The 20,060-nt window shown below is 36.9% G+C and overlaps 1 protein-coding gene across 1 annotated transcript; it reads left to right on the top strand.

Annotated features, from left to right (window-relative positions):
• Window positions 1-6,581: 6,581 nt before the first annotated feature.
• LOC107550429 (homeobox protein Mohawk-like) lies at window positions 6,582-18,111 on the top strand. Its single transcript, XM_016231697.1, has 7 exons — window positions 6,582-6,645; window positions 6,880-7,138; window positions 8,450-8,597; window positions 11,737-11,890; window positions 12,030-12,353; window positions 17,625-17,658; window positions 17,747-18,111. The coding sequence occupies exons 2-7, from the start codon at window positions 6,954-6,956 to the stop codon at window positions 17,937-17,939; spliced, it is 1,038 nt and encodes a 345-aa protein (XP_016087183.1). The 5' UTR covers window positions 6,582-6,645; window positions 6,880-6,953; the 3' UTR covers window positions 17,940-18,111.
• Window positions 18,112-20,060: the final 1,949 nt, after the last annotated feature.

Below are 20,060 nucleotides of genomic sequence, written 5' to 3'. Positions count from 1 at the left end.
CTCTTGTTTCAGAAATCAGTCAGAATTTTTTTTAACATACCTTTTTTACAAAAGTTTACATTTATGTCATGTGGAGTATCCCTCAAGTAACTTAACCTTAAATAAATACACATCTTAAATATCAATTTTAAGAATATTTTAAATATATTCTTCAATGTACATCATGAATTATTATATTCATAAATATCATTACATTGTTTGAGGAGTTGCACTGTATGAAATTTTACAACCTGAACAAACCGGGACTTTTCATAGAAAGGTCTGATAATTTAAGAAACAGTCATGAGGGTCTGTGAAAGTAATCTCTATGATATCATTTTTTTTCTCTCTCTTGCATGACACATGACAAAAGTTTTTCATTTATTTATAGTACTTTAACAAAACTGCTGACTTTATACACCTAAAAAACATCAAAACAGACAATAAAATGGAAAACCATCAGCACAGGTTGAGTAGTCATTACATTTCTAATGGATTTTTGATTAAAATAATAGATTTGGACAAAAAAGGAGTTGTGATCCTACTGTATATATTGTATTATGTTTTAATAAGATAATTTTTATTTATGTTTTAATAAGAGCTATTGCTCTGTAGCTCTTGTGTGCTGTCATTTAAATGTAAGTTAGAGTCCTTTTCTAAGCACAGTGTTCAAAACCTGTAAGGGTTAAAGAGAGCCCTTAAAGAGAGCCACCTGCAGAAGAGCAGACACAATTATACCTGTCCCAGTTATTGCCCTTGCCCTCAATACATTTTAGGTGCTCTCAAATGAGTTAAAATAAAATTTTTCAACATAACTTCTGTGCAAGAGGATGCACCTCGTGGAGCTTCGCATATAACTAGTTCCCTAAATTTATCACCTCGATGCCTTATGAATCTTGAAGATCCACAGTTATGCACTATTTAGCAGCACCTTGAGTGCATTAAATGATAACTGCATAATGCTATAAAACCATAGATTTCAGGGGAAAAAAACACGATACTCTCCCCCTACATGTAAAGAAATCACATTACCAAAAAAGAGTTTTCATCGACTTGTAGAATATTAAACTACCTGGTGCATCTCTTTATTGGACCATTCCCCATCTAGCTAATGGGCAAAACAGCAAGTGAGAAGTCGCTAACATTGGTATGTCATCATACTCAATTTACTGTACTCTGTGGATATAATTCCACCTTGGAAGATTTATTAGCAAAGAAAAACACATGATGCAAATAGACTCTACTGGGATTTAACATTTTGTTAGACACAGAGATATGTTGATTAGAGAATGTTTAAAGAATTATGAGCAGACAGTGTTAAGGTGGCTGGACGCATATTGAAATTAAATTAGGCTACATCAGGCGGCCTGCAAAAAACAATGCATTGTTTACAGTCTGGTTTAAATAAAGTGGTATTACAGCTTTTAGTTCAGAATATTTTACCAGCCAACAAAATGTGTATTCAGCTCAAGGAGCTAATCTAACTTCTGACTTCTCTTTGTCTTAAAGTCATCATGAAATGGCATTCTACTTCTGTAAGGTTAGGATTGATTTTATTGATTGAATCTTAGACGTGAACATAGGAACCCCTCTAGGAACAGGGTTAGTGGACGGAAGGCCTCCAGGGCAGCGCCCGTTCCGGGACCCATGGCGGATCTGGCAGTTCGGGGCGCCATGGCGGAGCAGGCATTTCGGGGCGCCATGGCGGAGCAGGCAGACTTGGAGGCCATGGCGGATCAGGGGACTCGGGGAGCCATGGCGGATCTGGCAGCCCAGGAGGCCACGATGGAGCAGGTAGTTCAGGAGGCCATGGCAATGCAGCCTCCGAGGCGCAGCCCCGGCTCCCGCCCCAGTCTCTACAGCTGGAGCCCTACCACCCCCCGAAAAAATACGTGAGGACGCTTACAGGCTCCGAGGCACTCCGTGGTCTATAACAGGGGACTGCAGCCCTCCCTGGGTTTAACTGGGGATCCGCAACCCTCCCTGGGCTCAACGGGGGATCCGGAGCCCTCCCTTGGGAAGCACATATGAGGAGCTGGCACAGCAAGGCGCTTTTGAGGAGCTGGCTCTGGAGCGAACTCAGGGGCTGGAGCCGACACTGGAGCGAGCTCTGGGGCTAGGATGAAGGCAGAGAACAGTATCTTCATCCTCCTCCTTGGGTTACGGGGAAACTGAGCAGCGGCCGGCTGGGTTTGAGACAGTCTTAGTCCCTTGGTGTCTGGGAGGTCCACGGAGCGATGGTAATTGGCCCCGTGCCAGAACAGCGAGTTAATGGTGGCGTCATGGAAAAACAAAAGTCCTGAAACAGGAAAAACAAAAAGACTTTAAAAAAAAACGGAAAAGAACCACGGGGAGAATAGGCGCCGCTGGCTTTTTGTTTCGGGTCCGATATTCTGTCACAGTTGCACTACTGAGTGGAGTGCAGAGCAAGGAACGGAGGGAGACGAGGAGTACATCAATCTAGAGAATTTGAATATATCAAGGAAACACGGAAAACTCACGTAGCACATGTAGACATGAACAATACCAGACGCTGCTCTAAAAACAGGGAACACTATTTAAACACATGACAAGACAAGGCGATGACGAGACACACCTGGGATCAATGGAAATAAACGAGGAACATCTGGAATTAAATCAACATAATCAGGACAGGAACAGGAAACTAACCAAATATGGGAAAGGAGGGCACATGGGGAGCAAAACACACACAAATGTTAATGTTTAGATTTTTATTTATGTATATGTATATGTTAATATTAATATAGAACGAAAGTTGTTGTTGTTGTTTTTTTGAGCAACTGGAATGGTGCCCCCCTGGGAGTTGGTGCCCTACGCAAACTGCGCATATAGGGAGCAGCGGTACTGTGTTTCACTTTACCCTGGAGTTGGTTTACCCTCCGCTTATGCGAAGAAACCCATGTTTTAACTCAAAATATACAAATGAAGACTATTGTAAATTGTACTGTAAAATAAAAAAAAATGATATGATAAAATTAGTATTTTTCACTACAAGTTACAACACTAATATTTATGCCTTAAATTCTTCACTTTCAAACATTCAAACTCTTGAGATTTTATTTTGGCAAACTACTGGAGAAATGCTGAAATGTTGGGAATTATATGAATGTGAAAAGAAAGTAAAGCTCACGCTGCATTCCCAAATGCACTCTGAGATAATGAAAACACCGGATCATAAGCTGCTTGCATGTGTGCTGAACATAGTGCTGCATTTCACTGAAACAAGCATTGCATCAACAATACAGTTATTTAACTGAACCACAGCGTTTGACTGATAATCACACATCATTATCACGCAGTTAAATTTTTTTATCTTTCCATTCAATATATTTAGTTATCAGGTTTTCATCAACTGATGAACCCCTAGGGTTTTGCGTTTGTGAAACCTGCCTTAACAGGACTACATTGCATGGCTGTATAACGGCAACTGTCATTTTTACAGAGATTGTGTGAGAACAATCCAGACATTTTTTACTTGAACATGTTTAAAATCACAAAGTACATCTGTAAAACCCAAACTTACCTGACTTTCTTAGGCTTTAATTTGGTGGCTAAATTTAGCATTGGATCATTTATATCACAGTTAACATTAACGAATAATCCATATGGCATAGGTGACTTCAGCTGAAAGTCATTTTAGAGGCAGAGAAATTTTTACATTTTGCAGAAAGATTATGAAGACAGTAAATGTTCTCTTTTAGAATAACGTGCAGGGTTAAGGGTCAGTTATGATTTCATATTGACTGTAAAAATCCACTGCTTTATACTTAATAGTGTCCAATGTCTACAGTCTCTTCACCCACCAAAAATGATCCTGTTACTAATAAGATCTTACAGTACGTTCCACATTCTGCCTTCTGTTCAGTTTTTCCAGCCATTGCCATGACTGCACCTTGGCATTCGGGCTGCGTTTTGTCTGACTAACTGTGCTCACCCTATGATTGTGGTATGAATTAACATTTCATTTGGCACAAGTCGAGGGGGGAATTCTTCAAAGGATTATATTAGTGGAATGGCAAAGGTCTAATATTGTAGGCATATCAATTACTTAACAATTTCATGTGCAGTAAATGTACCCAGATGAGACCATCTTGTACAACAAAAAGTAATGTGCAATAACTATATGGTAAAAGGGGTGAAGAATCCCTTAATACACAGAAGTACCGTATATCATTAACATGACTGGTACCCCAGCTTCATGTGCCAGTACCAATTTAATTCCAATTTTTATGTCGAAGCCAGTGACAAGGTAATCCGTACGTCTGGCTAGCAGCAGAAGGAAATGTGATCTGTCTTGGCGTAGTGCTTATTTAGATAAGACATGTGGAGTTGGTTATAGAGTCTGAGACAGAGTAACACTGCAGTAAAGCTCTTCAGACCATCAGTGATAGCCAGCTCTGGCCGAGAGCCACTGCACGTGGATACTGTGACCTTACGGGTCCAGAGTTGCCGCCTTAGAACAACAGCTGCCCAATCAAAGAAATAAATGTGATTGCTAAAGCAACATCTAGCCAAATAAATCGAGCAGCTATAAAAGACCCAAACACAAATCACATGGGAACAGAATGTCCCATCAGCCAACTGTTTCAGTTATACCGATGAGAAAAACGAGTGCATTATAATAGCGAGCCCATCAAACAGCATTAGTTGCAATTAATAAAACAACTGCTAGATATAACAGACCAAACTGGAAGAGTAGCTGTTTTTTCTCGCCACTTTCAATGTTTTTTCCTTCTAGGATTATAAACTCGGGCCTGTAACAGCAACTATGCACACATTTCATGGGGCAGCGCCATGTACCGCAGTCGTCGTGTTTTTTTCCAGCACATGCAATGCTGTATCTGTGACCAAAGTCTTAGAATCAACACAACAGATCAAGAGGGCGCTGAGACTGTTAACTGAATGACTCAAAAGGCTTGTGGTACAAGTGATACATTCGCTGACACTGTTTCTATTCAGATCATTCCATGGGAATACAGAACCCATTTTGTCATTTACAGACGTACCGTACATCTCTCTGGGCCGTGCTCATTGTATTGTGTGTTGCAGAGCATTTGTGGTTGTGCTGTTTGTGGTTTCTGATTTTCTCTAATTGGTACTATGTTGCAGTAATCTCAAGTTGCCCAGTACTTTTTCATTGGGGCCTGTGAAGAAACTGCAGCTGTTTTTGCAATGAATTTACAGCTTCATAACGACATATTCTCATTACATTACACAACATTACTTATAGTATTAAGTCAACAAATACAGTTATTAGAGCAAAAGAAAGCAAAAGGAAGTGCACATATAAAAGTACATTTTCTTGGAAATAAGCTGAGTGTAAGCATACTTCCTTTATGTGAAAAAGAGCAGAAAAAACAAGTGGGAATTAACCTGTCTTTTATGTGGAAAGTTTTGTACATTTGCAGCATTGTGCAACTTAAGTAAACAACTCGACCTTAACGTGTCCCTTCGTTTTGTTTTCCTAGGAGAAAAATGTGGCTGCGTGTAGCTAGTATCAACAAATGTGGTAGCGAGGCTATCTCTGAGGGAAAGGAGTTTATGATGTGTGTTGCTGTGTTATGTGCCTGGGCTACTGAAGAGGAAAGTACTGTCTGCTTTAAGGTGTCATATGGGGATGCTCTTTGTGATTACAAAAGCTTGAACTAAAACACCCTTATATGGTCAGGTCTGAGTGGGAAAAAAAGATTTCTCCATAACCATAATTATATGTAATTTCAAAATATATATTTTGCCATAAAAATGTTTTTATTCTGAGTTCAGTTTGAGGTGCCACTAAAGGCTAATGTGTTAAATGTATCAAATCTAGCTGCAAATCATCATAATTGCTACGTACTACTTCAGTTTTCAGCAAGTTTTATATAGAACAATAAAGAATAGTGTGTGTGAGTTATACACACACACACACATTTTTTTTTGTTTGTTTGTAAATCTTCCAATTAAAATGTTATATTTTGTAAGATTTAGCTCCCTGGAATAATTGTTTATGATTAATATATTCTCGTCAGATATTTCCATGTTCGTGTCCTGTCTTTCCTGTGAGTGAGTGAGTGAGTGAGTGAGTGAGTAAATAAATAAATAGCTGCACATTATGCCACTATGTATTATCACTACTATGTAGTGTATTTTTACACTATGGGATCTGTTAAGATAGGTTCATGAATTTATGTTTTCTTGAACTTGTTTTTGCTGTTGTTTTAGTAAAGGACACCACATAAATTCTTCATAAAGTCTTTTCACTGTATTTTCTAACAAACAGCATTAAACAATAGATTAAAAGTGCCTGTTTTTGCTTCTCTGCTTTAAGCCCGACAGTCCTAGTTGATTACCGGTGCTGAGCTAAGCCTCAACGCACCTATAAAATGTTATCCGTGAAAGCAGGCTACATTCGAGAACTCCACTGGAGATGATCCAGTCCCACTTGCAGCCAGACGCACAGTAGCTGAATGGACACGAGCCCGCCAGACTCATTGGGAACGACGAGATTCACACTGTATTCATGTTCCAGGGTGCGAAACCCTCTAGTGTTGGTTGATACAGTGGAGAGCCGCAGTTGCTGAGAGCAGTGCTGTTGAATATGAGCAGAGGGGATGGAAGACACTGAAATTATAGTCGCTGTAGTTTAGCAACTGACAGGATAATTTTGTAAGTACTTTTACATTTTTAGGCAATTTGCTATAGTTGCGATTGTAATGTTGTTAGATGGTATTTAAGTAGACTATTTAAGCTTTCTTTTTTTAACTTAGTATTTAAATACTATTTAAATACTTTTCCCATTGGTCTTATTTATTTATTTATTGAATACATTGTATAATGTATAATCGGTGAATTATGTTGAATTAAAAGGATAACCATTTCAAATAACCCATTCGTTCACAGGGGCATTATTAAAGTATAAGGACATTTCCTGGACAGACTTTGGAGCTACATTGTCATTTGGCACATGGCAGTTAATGAAAGCTGCGATGAACCCGGCAGTCTTCAGTAAGTTTGATCAGCTGCGCTTTGAAGAGAGCGGACAGAATGTGGAGAGAACCAGCAGAAGCTATTTAGAGGTGATTGATGGACAACATTCAGATTTACTGACAAGCCACAAAGTGATAGGTGGCACTGAAGCTCTCAAACACAGGAGAAATGGGTATGTATAAGAGACAGACAAAATGACCGTGCATGAAATGATCTTAATGTGACTGAATGTGATTCACTGGTAGTTATGTAGCGTAGCTACTTTCAATGGAGGCAGCCTTTTTTCCTATTCTACCTCCCCATATGTTTAAGTAAATATTCGGGAACAGTGTTGATTTATACTTTTCATATCGGAAGTATAAAAAAAAATGTCACTGTTCCCTGTTGAAAAAAGCAGCAAATGCTGGTTTGGTTTGTTTTGAAGCATGGCAGCTGATTTGAGCTGGTTTAAGCTGGTCCTAAATTGGTCCTTAGGTCATGTGCTGGTCCTAAGCAACTAATTCCTGCTCAGAACCAGCTTAAACCAGCTCATGACCAACTAAGGGCCAGCTCAAACCAGCTGCCATGCTTCAAAACATCCCTAACCAGCTTATGCTGTTTTTTTCAACAGGGTTACCTCTCTGTTGTAAATGTAGTGTAACAAACCTGTTTTATTCAGCTGGCTAAAAATGAGAAGCAGAATGATGAAGATTATTGAATATTGGCAGTAAAGTGGTGGTTTGAATGTACATGGTTGTTTCTCCTTTAATTTATAGGAAAGCAGTATAGACTACTATACATTACTGTATGTGAGATATGTCTTACTCTTAATTAAAGGATGCTGTCATGGGGAAATGACAGCGACGTGAACCTCAAACCCGTACAGTACAAGTAAATTAATTGGGTTATATATTTTGACCAGTCGGTACATCATATGTGTAAGGTAAAGATACAGCAGGGATGTTTCACATACTTGGTCTACAGTGACATCTGCTGATTGTCTTGGTGCTGGATAGCCACATCTTCTAATTGGACATCAATAATTTTCTTTCAACTGGTTTATTAATTTGAGCTGCAGTGGTCTGCACTTTGTTTACAGTATCAGTGGCCTCTATTACCACTCATGTAAAATGTTTTGATTATGCACTGACAATACAATAATTTGTTTTTATATAGTGTGGTGAGTGGATGCTTTGTTGATAGTTTGTCAGAACTAAAGCCATGAAAAAGCAATTGTATCTGCCATTAAAAGTCTTATTTGTCAGCTAGTTTTGCACAAAGGATTACAAAGAATCCTTATAAAACAGCAAAGTAACAGCTAGAGGGGAAAATAGATCTGTTAGGCGATAGCATCTTGCAGTAAAGATGACTAATGACATATATTCCATTACAATTAACAATTATGCTTTAATTTATAATTAGTTGTATGCAACAGACATTGACATCTGCAAATCTGGAATATAAAATTACAATTTTGCCTCTCTGTGTTGTTTTACTTGATCAGTGGAGGGAAGGTGCGGCACAAACGTCAAGCCCTGCAGGATATGGCTCGACCACTGAAGCAATGGCTCTATAAGCACAGGGACAACCCTTACCCCACCAAGACTGAGAAGATACTGCTGGCTCTGGGCTCCCACATGACCCTTGTTCAGGTGAGGTCAGAACAAACACTGACACTGAAGGAGCCTGATAATTTAATCAGTTCAGGATGGGGTGGTTTTAAGGGAGTACTGGGGTGGATTTGGCACATATATATTATGAAATAAAAACAGCACTTAGAAGTACATATGTGAAAAAAATCTGATCTTATTAGTTCTGTTAAAATATTTTTAACAAACAACATACACAGCATTGTAAAATGGCATTTAAGCCACTGGTGTGTCACAACCCAAAAATGGGTAACAGGTCTGTTCTGATATAAAACAATGCTGTCAATGTCCTGTCAAGCTTATGTCCTTCTAATAATTGTGCACATTGTTAGATTTATGCAGTTCATGTTTATTTGAAGGATATTTGTGCTTAATTTTTTTATGATAAACAATTCTGGTATTATGATGGGTCATCCTAAAATGTTTAAAAAAGTCAAATCTGGGTTTCAACAGTCAGTGGCATTAAAGTGCATAAACGTTCATTATCTTGCAGGAATGGCCATATTGGTGTTACATAATAATTTGCACGATCTGCACCTTGTTTGGAGACCCAAATGTACACTGTAAAAAATGATTGTGATTTTAACTGTAAAAGACTGTAAAAATGCTACAGTAAAAACCTGTTAATTGGTTAACAGCAAGTTTCCATATTCTGTGAATAAATGTAATTACATTTAATGTCATTTTACAGTAAACTACTGTTAAAAATATGGTTTTTGGAAGTGAAAAAGAAAGTCATTGTATAATTTACAGTGAAAAAACATAAATTGACACTCCCAGAATTCCCTACATGACACTTCATAGTTTGTTTTTTTGTTGAAATAACATGTTTCTTCTTAGTTTTTTCTTATCAGTTGTGTACATTATGGTTTAATCTTACATCTAATGTTGTTAAATTAATGTTTAATGTTTATTGCATTATTTCAGTACCATGTGTGTCACCATGATGGGGTTTAGTGTTAGTGTGAATGACACTGTGCTCCTTCTATATATAAGTACTTCCCTCCTTAGCTCGTAGAAAAGCTGTTTATGATGAGCTTTGGTTCATCATGTGACTTTCTCATCACCACCAGTTTTTGGTGGTTATTAGTGCATTACAAATGTTCAAAACAGATATTAGCACTTCAATGTGTTGGTTTATTAACATTACATCAGTTAATGAAATACGGTATTTTATTGTGAATTTAAGTCAAGTCTGTAAAACCTAAAATGTTGCTACCATATTTTTTAAGGTGAAGTTCTGGCAACCACAGCTGCCGGTATTTTACCGTAAATGTCACAGATTTTTTTTTACAGTGTATTAATCAGTTTCAGGCCATTTGTATTTTTGCAGTGTCTTACTTGAAGGATTTGTTTAGATTGTTCCACAGAATTTTAACCGGATTTCAAAGACTCTGACTTGGCTAATATAAAAATACCAATTTCTTCCCTATTGTTGTTCGCTTCTGTGTTTTGGATCAGTGTTGTGTTGCATAAACCATCCTCTTTCAAGTTTTAGATAACAGACAGATGTACTGATTTTCTACTGTATAATTTCTTGGTACAACTTGGAATTTATTAATCTTTCTGATTGTAAACTGTCCAGGCCCAGAGACATCAAAACATCCCCCACAATATCATATTCCCAGCATCATTTTTCACAACTGGGATGAGTTTATGGTGTTGGCATGTACAAACATAGGGCTGCGTAGAACTGGCCAAAATATTCAACCTTTAACTTATCTGTACACGAACCATTGTTCCAGTGTGGGATATTCTTTAGAACTGGCACCATACTTGGGAGATGGTTTAGTGGTTCCCTCTCATTTTTAGCGTTTTTCTGATGGTAAACTTACATTACCAAGTACACTAGTAGTCTGCTGAAGCTGAAGAAACTATCGTGTTGAATTTCTTCCATTTGTAAACTATCGTCCTGATTATGGATGGATGGAGGGCCAAGTCTGGACATTCTTATGCAACCATTCCAGTCTTATGAACTTCAATGGGTCTCTTTCTGAGGTGTACTGAAATCTCTTTTGATTGAGTTATATTACACATAAACAGAATCCTCTCGTGAAGAGCGGGGCACTATTGTGGTTTTGATATTGCAGAGCAGGTCAGTCGGAATGCATTGAAATATCGGACTCTATTATCCTTCAGGGTCACATACTTTTTCCATTGATGATCTGAAATGTTTAACATTTTTGGTCCAATAATTGTATGGCGCTGCAAACTGGTGCATGTGTTATTTGTTAAATAAGTCTGTATTTAATATTGTGACACAGATGGAAAATCTGATATCATTTAGAAATCACTTAAGCAGAAATCCAGAACATCTTGACATGATCCTTGGAATTTTTTTTTTTTGTAAGAATTGCCCTGTAAGGCAGGTCAGGGAATGCAGGTTTATGTGAAAAAAACATCACAATAACCAAACTATATCAAAACATAACAAAAACTACCCCCAAATCAGCCTATTATCAACTATCAGATTTCAAGATTTAAGCATTTACGTATATTTCCTTTCACTTATTTAATCTTTATTTAATTGCAAGATTACATTCTATCATCTGAAAAAAATGAATAAGTATAAGTAAATCCTGACAAAGCCAATGTCACCATTGCTAAACACATTCTATTTACAGAGTAACTAGATTAATAGACACATTGCTGCAGTGGAAGCAGGCCAGGTGGGTTGCTTGAATAACATACAAGTGCATAAAAATGCATATAACACCTTTCTGATTCATGTATTACATGTAATATCTTCTGCAGACTCACTACTTCATCTGTAAATTTACTGTATGAAATGAATGCATCACTGGTGTAACGGGTAAAAAGTTAATATTGCATTGTAATAGATTATGTAATCAAACATAAGTTGTATGTATTCGTATGTGGGTATTTATATAAATAAAAATATAATATTTTATATAAATAAAAATAAATAAAATATTAAAATAAAAATCTAAATATGTAAAATCTTCAAACTGCAGACAAAAATCTACCACAACAGCCTAATTCTGAAGAGTGATATAGTGATGAAAAACAGCTAGCTTGACTGAAAACAAATAGACCATGTATTGCATCATTTTTTAACTGTTCATTGAAACATTATCTCAATGCAAGCAAGATAAGCCAATGATGCGTTTGTATTTTTCAGGTCTCAAACTGGTTTGCGAATGCGAGACGTAGGCTCAAGAACACAGTTCGACAGCCTGACTTGAGCTGGGCCCTACGCATAAAACTGTACAACAAATATGTACAAGGCAATGCTGAGAGACTCAGCATTAGCAGTGATGACACGACATCAGACGGTACGGATTTAGGACATTTACATATTCTGTAGACATTCCGATGTATTCTGGCCTTTAATGACAAAATGCATTAAATGTGCCAACACTAAAACTGTGAAAAAGTTTCAAAAATGATTTTCTATCTATTGGTGTTCCACAGATGGGGAGAATCCTTTACAGATTCAGGCCAGTGAATCAGACTATAACAGGCCCATGCACAAGAGCGTTATTCAGGACAGCAGAGGCAAAGGATTGGGGCGAAGTACAGACCCCTCAGTTTGTGATGATTATGTGTCTCCACCAAAATACAAGAACAACTTGCTAAACCGCTATCTAAATGATTCCCTTCGGCATGTAATGGCCACGGAAAATGTTATGGACTCTCGGAAGAGGAACCACTCTGGATCATTTAGCTCCAATGAGTTTGAGGATGATTTTCTCTCACCATCATCAGAAGCTGAGGCAAACTTCACCTACCGTACAGGTAAGAGCTGCCACAACCTTTCAAGATTCAAAAATGTAATTTAAAGAGGATATTGTCAAGAGAGCTTAAAACATTTTGATGCTTGCCACTGTGCATTTTATCAGAGGTCTTCAAAACAGTGCTTTTGCCTTTTTTGGGAAAATATTAGATTAAAAGAAACTATTTTAGTATGTAAGAGGTTAAAGGGATAGTTCTCCCAAAATTTTGAATTGTCATTTTTAAATTAATTTCATGTCTTTGCAAACCTGTATATCTTTCAAAAGAAATTTTTAGGCAACATATTCACTCTGCTCTTTTTATGCACCATAAAATTGGGCGATACATCTCATGCTCTATACTTAGGGCTGTTTTCTAGGCAAAGCTATTTTATGACTTCATGGGGACTTTGAATGCACTACAGATATGACAACTTTCACAATACTTACATGGTGGGTTTTTTTGGAGCATAACAATCCCTGATCACCATACTCTTTCATTGTATGGAAAAGTGCATCATTCGGCTAAACTTCTTTTTATGTTCTGCGAAAACCACAAAATCACAGATTTTGAACAACGTAGTTTGCTTTGACTGGATGGTCAGATTTGTCAATCAATATCAAACTATCTCAACTTAACAGATGGACACACAAAAAAAAATCATAAATGGAGAAACACAATGAAATATTTTGTGCATCCCATTAGAATTAATAATTAAATTGAATGTAAAGCTGTGGTTTCATACAGTTTGATTAGTGAGTGGAACGTTCTTGGACTCTTAGGTTATAGGAACACCTGCTGATGCCTCATGAAAGGAAATGCATTAGTGTTGCCAAAGGAGTTGAGTCTAATTCATCATTAACATAATTCCACCTCAACATTTCTAAATGTTCTACTTCTCTGTTTATTTTGTCTCTGTGCCTTTTTGGAACAGTCCCGTTTTGGGAAAATTAAGGAATGCTCTGCCTTTTCTTTTTTTATTTATGATGAAGTATGAGTTCATAAAACACACAGGTGTTTGTAATGAAAATAAGCATTTTAATAATGCAATCTATAACAATATTATCTACAGTTATGAGCTACTACAGAGAACAGCTATTTTATGACAAGTTTTTGAAATTAAATGTTTTTAAAATTATTTCTCTTTTAGATCAAATAGGCAAGTGTGAACTTTACAATTAAAAAATTAGGCTCAGTACAGTGGTGGATGTGTCAAACATGTTTAGCTGTTTACAAAAGTTGCCATTTTTCACAACATTTGAAACATTAGTTAAATTTACTTTTTGATGTGGCCTGTTCTGAAGAACTAGAAAAGATTTTCTGCAATGCATCTGTCTAGATTTTTGCAAAACATGAAAAAGGACATTAATACTGATAGAAAAATACAAAGAGCAACATCTCATTTAAAGACTGCCCTATGTTGTACATAAAAAGAAACGGAGAATGTCCAAGCTGTCCTTTACCATACAATAAAAAAATGACCAGTGGCTGTCAGACTCCAAAAAAAAAAAAAAATGTCAATGCCAAATGTCACTGAGTTTGTCTGTATCTGATTGCACAAAAGAGATTTAAGAACTACAGTGGGGTTTTTTTTGGAGCTTGACAGCCCTTGACACCATGAATTCATTTATTTCATTTGACATGCTGTGTGACAATCCTGCCCTGATATTTCCTTATGTGTCCAATGGGGGAGAGTCAAAAAATACAGTTCAGTAATTTGGTAGTTATCATCAGTAAAGAGTCTTGGTAATTGTTTGGGTATTTCAACTAAGCTTGCTCCTAACTTGACATAATACATGTATAAAGTAACAACAAAACTGTTCACTCAAAGTCACTGTAAAAAAAGAGAGGCTGTCAGGAATGTTTCCTACAAATGAGGAAAACAGTTGGCAGCTGTAAAATTTTTGGTGCTTGTAGAATTGTTCCATTGTGATGCTATCATTGCAATCAAAAATTGGATTAGCTGAAAATATTTACTTCATTGATTTTTCATGTGGGTTTCAACAAATCGGTTAATGCTGAAATGTCATTGTTTCGTTGAAGCGTGCCTGTGACTTCGAGACACACCATACAGTTTCTGTAGTTGGAAAACCACTTGTTTTCCACAAAAACAGCATGAAACAAAAGGTCAATATTTTCACATAATAATTTAATTCCGTAGTTCAGAATGGATCATATGCTCAGCTACTGATAGCTGTGAGAATGGTGCTCAGATGCTTGTGATAGAATTTTAAAGGAGATGAGGGAACATTTACAAGTCTTTTGGCCACTATGAGTCACACAGAGGCATCCCCACAAGGCAGAGAGTTCAGTTTTGACAAGAAAAATAAATAAATAAAAAGAATACTAATAAAAAGAAGAGGTCATAAAATATGCTGACTCATTTTTATTGCTTGAAAATTAGCAATATTGGGCTTGTTTATGTCTTTTTAGTTGGAGTTGCAAAGTCAAATTGAAAGTACTGATCCTCATTATTTCTTAATGCATGTTCCTGGTCTTATTATGAATGGTTTGTGGTCTATTTGTCTCTTTAAGCCTTATTTAAAATGTAATAACGTGATATTTCGTCTGTCCAACTTTTCAGCAGACATCACTTGGGCCACTTAGGCTATTGAATCAACTAAGGGGGCGTTTACACAACACTGTTTTCAACTAAAACTGAAAACGTTTTATGCATTTTGGCCATTCATTTACATGACAGCAGCATTTTGAGGATGTGAAAATGCAAACTTTTAAAAACGGGTTTCAAAGTGCAAGTTTTTGAATTCAATACATATAATCTTCACGTAAACTACGAAAATGTGAATTCGTGAAAATGTGAGTGCCATGTGAATCCATATTACATGTTTGTGTAGTGTTTCTTTACAAAGTGACATAGCCAACTACTGACCTAGCATGCATAATATAGCATATAGTCAGTTATTTTTGTTGATCCGTATGAGTGAGGATTGGTTTGACAGCATTGTCGTCTGTATGTAACCCCTCTCTCCCGTCTCTTGAGATCAGGGGAGTGAGGTTTTACCTGCACAGCACCTACTCGCTGGCCTCCGTTACACTCACTACACTCTAAACCTCACTCCCATCCGGGTCACGGCACCAATGTAACCCCTCTCCACCGGGTCCTCACCGCCACACCTCGTTCTTGTTCCAAGTGGGTCTCGAACCCGGGTCTCCGGCATTGGTTGCAGACGCACTAACAAGGAGGCTAAAGACTGCAGCCTCTAGCATCAGTCGCTAGTGCGTCTCTTGAGATCAGGGGAGTGAGGTTTTACCTGCACAGCACCTACTCGCTGACCTCCATTACATGTACACAAAAAACCGCAAAGGAAAATATTCAGCACATGGTTGTCTTGTAAGCGTAGCACTATTTCTGCATTCATACAGGCTTGAACAACTATTCATATCAACTTTAAATGTTAGACTGTGGAATTTTCCAGAATAAAACCACCATGTGGCACATGCTTGTTACAGATTACCTTGCCACATATCCTAAATATTTTGGAATTTGAGAAGATTGATTTTTTTCCCCAGTCAAAATTAAATTCAAACATTTGTTAAGAAAACACAGCACAGTGTTATCTATCTTTTTTCTATATTTGTTTTATATGATCTCAGTTTATTGTTAATGGGGGGTATTTTACAGGTCAAGTCAATCCAAAGTATCTGTGGAAAATAGAAGAGAAGTTAAAAAGATGAGAGACATTCAGTAGCACAAAGAAACCAGAGCCAAATGATGTATTAATGGTTTATAGTAGTTCTTGGCACAGATACTGTTTAAGAAATCCGAGTTGGAGATGTTTTAAGCAAAGAATATTGAAAATAGCATTTTGTGTGCTCATGCCTGTCGTCCAATTTTCCCTCTCATAACTCCCATAAGAGAGACTTTTCGTTACTGGTCTCGATGCTTTCAGCAGAAAAAAGAGGCAGCTTTACTATTAACACGATTTATATAGATTTACGAAACAAAGGACGATATTTAAACCCATTCCAAAAGACGACTGTGAAAATAAATGTATAATGTCCATGAATGTTTAATGGATGGATGTAAATGGATGGATCTCAATTTGTTGGAGCTGTCCTTCCTCATCTAACCAAACATGATGTTTCCTGTCATTCATTTCACACTGCTGGTAATATCAAATAGTGTGAAAGCTTTCATCTTGTGAAGGCAGCATATTAACTTATATGATTTAGTTTACAAACGTTAAATGCTATTTAGTTGCTTAGTCAATATTACAGTATTCTGTCTTCATTTGCTCACCCTTATGTTGCTCCAAACCCATATTTCTGTCTTCCATATTTCACAAAAGGAGAAATTTTGAAGAATGCACCGGTCATTCTGTTCCAGTCACAAAGCACAGGAATGGAGCTTTCAAGCTTCAAAAAGAACCCAAAAGAGCCATTCAAGTGTGATAAAAGTAGTCCATGCTAATCATTCCCTATATTCCGAGTCTTTTGAAGCTTTATGTGAAGAACAGATCAAAATGTGTTTTAACATCCTCGGTGCTTTGAGAGCACATGAGAGAAATAGTGCTTTCTGAATAATGAGTCCTAAACAGATTGTTCGTCTGAGTTAGATCTTTTGAATTAACCAGTTAATCTGCTCCATAAAACTAAATCATTCACAAATATGACTTTAGAAGACATAGAACATAGAGCACAAGTTGTATGAACTACTTTTATGATGCTGCTTTTGCATTCTTTTTGGAGCTTAAAATCTTCTGCGATTGCATGGACAAAATGTCTCCTTTTGTATTCCACAGAAGAAAGAAAGTCGCATGGGATTGGAACGACATGAGGGTGAGTAAATGATGATAAAGTTTTCAAGTTGGGTGAACTGTTTCTAATGCAACGTCACTACCATTTAAAAAGTCTTTAGTCAAAGGAAAAGGTGTAATAATTTTAAAAATGCAAATCAGTTGCAGAGTGGTGGAACAACGTGTCTGTTTCTGACACAGAGCAGATATGCTTTTTCCATCTCGAGAGCGCAGGGGAAGCATAATTGCATTTGTTTTGGCTGGAGCGCATGAATGTGGCTGTAGGCACAGCCTGCAGAGCTCGACTTAAATCTCCCTGAGCTCGACAAACACCCACTTACTCACCCATGTACATACATGCACATGTGAAAACATGTTTACTCATCAGTTCCATCAATATGGGGAGAGTAGCTCAGGGATATTTCATTAGCAGCATAAATGATGTGCCAGCTTTTGGCCAAGTAGCTTTTGTGGCTACTCTAAAATCTGGTTTGAACATCCAGATTATAACTCATTTCATCAAACTGTATTTTTTCAGTGACGTTGGACTGTGGCACAAGCCAAAGCGAGAGGTAAGAATGCTGTTGCCTAATGAATCACAAGGTTTTTAAGCACTGCTAAAAACTCCCCATTAACCATTTCCTCTCCATTTGGCAACAGAGGTGCTTGTAAAGGCGGCGGAGGAGGAAATAACGAGACCTACTGGAAAGAGCTCCATGCCGCCATGGCCCTAACCAACCTGGCCCGAGGGAAGGAGAGCTCAACGCCGGGCACCACCAGCTGTATCATCCAGAAGTCTTCCCATATAGCAGAGATTAAGACTGTCAAAGTGCCCATTCAACCCCGACATTAGTGGCTAACAGACTGGACAGCGGTCTGTTACTAGGTCATAATTGCTAAAAGACTACCTGAACACTTTCGTATGTACTACATGCAATAATTTTGTTGAAAATGATCCACAACAGCCTTTTCTGGGAGGAAAAATACATGTTGATTGACCAATGTGCCTATTTTTTCTCTTCTTTTTTTTTACCACTGTCTGATGAAAAATTACATAGTAAAGAAAGTTTGATGTGTGGACGATCACTACCACTAAACACAGAAGCACAAAAAAAATTCTCATTCTGATTTATACATTTCTGAAATACAATTTCAATAATTTACAGGTTAAGATAAAAAAAAAATTTTGTCAGTGGCTAAAATGTAATATATTCATATATGTATTCATTTTTCTAAGTTATGCTAATTTTATTTTATTTTTAATTGACACAGGATTATTGTCATCCTATGGCAATGGCATATACTGTACATGTGGATTCTTGTGCTTAAGTATGGCATATAGAGGAAGTTACTATCTCTTTTTTATACTCTATCTATGAGTGAAGCAACCATTTTTTGGAACAAACCTTGGTTTGTTATTGGATAGCTTTTAATTTAATTTGGGTCATTGCCTGTGAAGATTATCGTGCAAAATACAGTCAGATGAGAGCAAATAAAGTTTTTTTAAAGTTGTGCTTTGATCAAATTTGCTCCTCTCATTCCCTCAAGGTAAAAAGTAGAAAAAGTACTTGGGAGATCAAATTTAAAATAAGAAATGCAGTCACATTGTGGGATGCATAATCACACTGTGTTATATAAAGTTACAGTTATCAGAAATAAACTTGTGATTGCATGATATAGTCGCAACTACAAGAAATAAAGTTGCACTTGCAAGATATTCTGTAAAGTCACAGTTGTGCGTACTGTAAAGTCACAGATACAGGAAACAAAGCTACAACTGTAAGACAGAATGTGAGAAACAAAATCGCAGTTGCAAGATATAAAGTCACTCTTGGCAGATATGAAGCCGTGTTATTTTAGTATTATTTATATAGTGTTATAGTCTCTGTTTTTGTTATTTTATTAGTTGTTTTTTATATTTTTATTTTGCTTTAATTCATTTTTAATTTCAGATTGAGTTTTGGTCATTTTAGTACTTAAACCTAAGCAATATTAGGCATGTAATATTTATGTTTTTTTTATTTCAGCTTTATTTAAATGGACAAAAACTATATTAATATTTTTTTTATTTTAGTTAAAAATAACAATATTGAGTCATCATCATTAAAAGAAATACGTAAAAATTACCTTTTAGTTATTATTATTATTATTTATTTATCTTTTTTCTCTCTCTAAGGCAGAAATGGACCTCTATAATTTTCATCTCATCCAGTGTGGAATTTAAAGGGTCAGAAACACATTTGGGTAAAGGCAACTAAAACTCCAATCTGATAAAGAAACAGCACTACCCATGTCAAAGCAATTACCCTTGACATCTGCACAGAGCTCAGCTGCTTGTACAAGGCCATATTGGACAAGCATTTGCATTTCAGTTATGTACCTGATAGGTCTTCTAGATAAGCTGTTTGAACAGTCCGATATGTTTCAGTCTTGCTGGATGCTTTAAAACGGTTCACCCCGCAGTAAGAATTTGGAATTGAACATACAGGACGGTCTACCCTACAGTATATCTCCTCACAGTCCTGACCACATGCGCTATGTTTTGCTCTCAAGTCTTCTTTCTCCCCACCCATGCTTCAAGGAAGACTAAAACATAATATTCACCATTCTTACGCTCATCTAGAATCATTCAGTGGTCAACTGCACCCGCTGTATAAAGAGCCCAATACAAATAGTAAAACACCTCTAAATGAAATGGAGAACTAGCAAGAAAAAGTGTAACATTGGTGGAAATATGTTGATTTTGATGGTTTCAGTTCCATACTTATATATGGAACTTATATATATATATATATATATATATATAAAGTTTAATTCAGAGCTTATACCACATTAAAGAGTGGAATCTAATTGCTTGCAGAGCTCCCTTTGCCAGTGTATTGTACAGTTGCCTGGAAAGTGAACTTATCAGACAGATCTTATCGGACACATAAAATCTAAATCACAATTAGAAATGACTTTATTTAAAGAAATT

The sequence above is a fragment of the Sinocyclocheilus grahami genome, unplaced genomic scaffold (genome assembly GCF_001515645.1).
Source record: "Sinocyclocheilus grahami isolate Dianchi unplaced genomic scaffold, SAMN03320097.WGS_v1.1 scaffold398.1, whole genome shotgun sequence".
Taxonomy (NCBI): Eukaryota; Metazoa; Chordata; class Actinopteri; order Cypriniformes; family Cyprinidae; genus Sinocyclocheilus; species Sinocyclocheilus grahami.
Note: the sequence above shows the minus strand (reverse complement) of the source record. Positions and strands in the feature narration are given on the sequence as shown.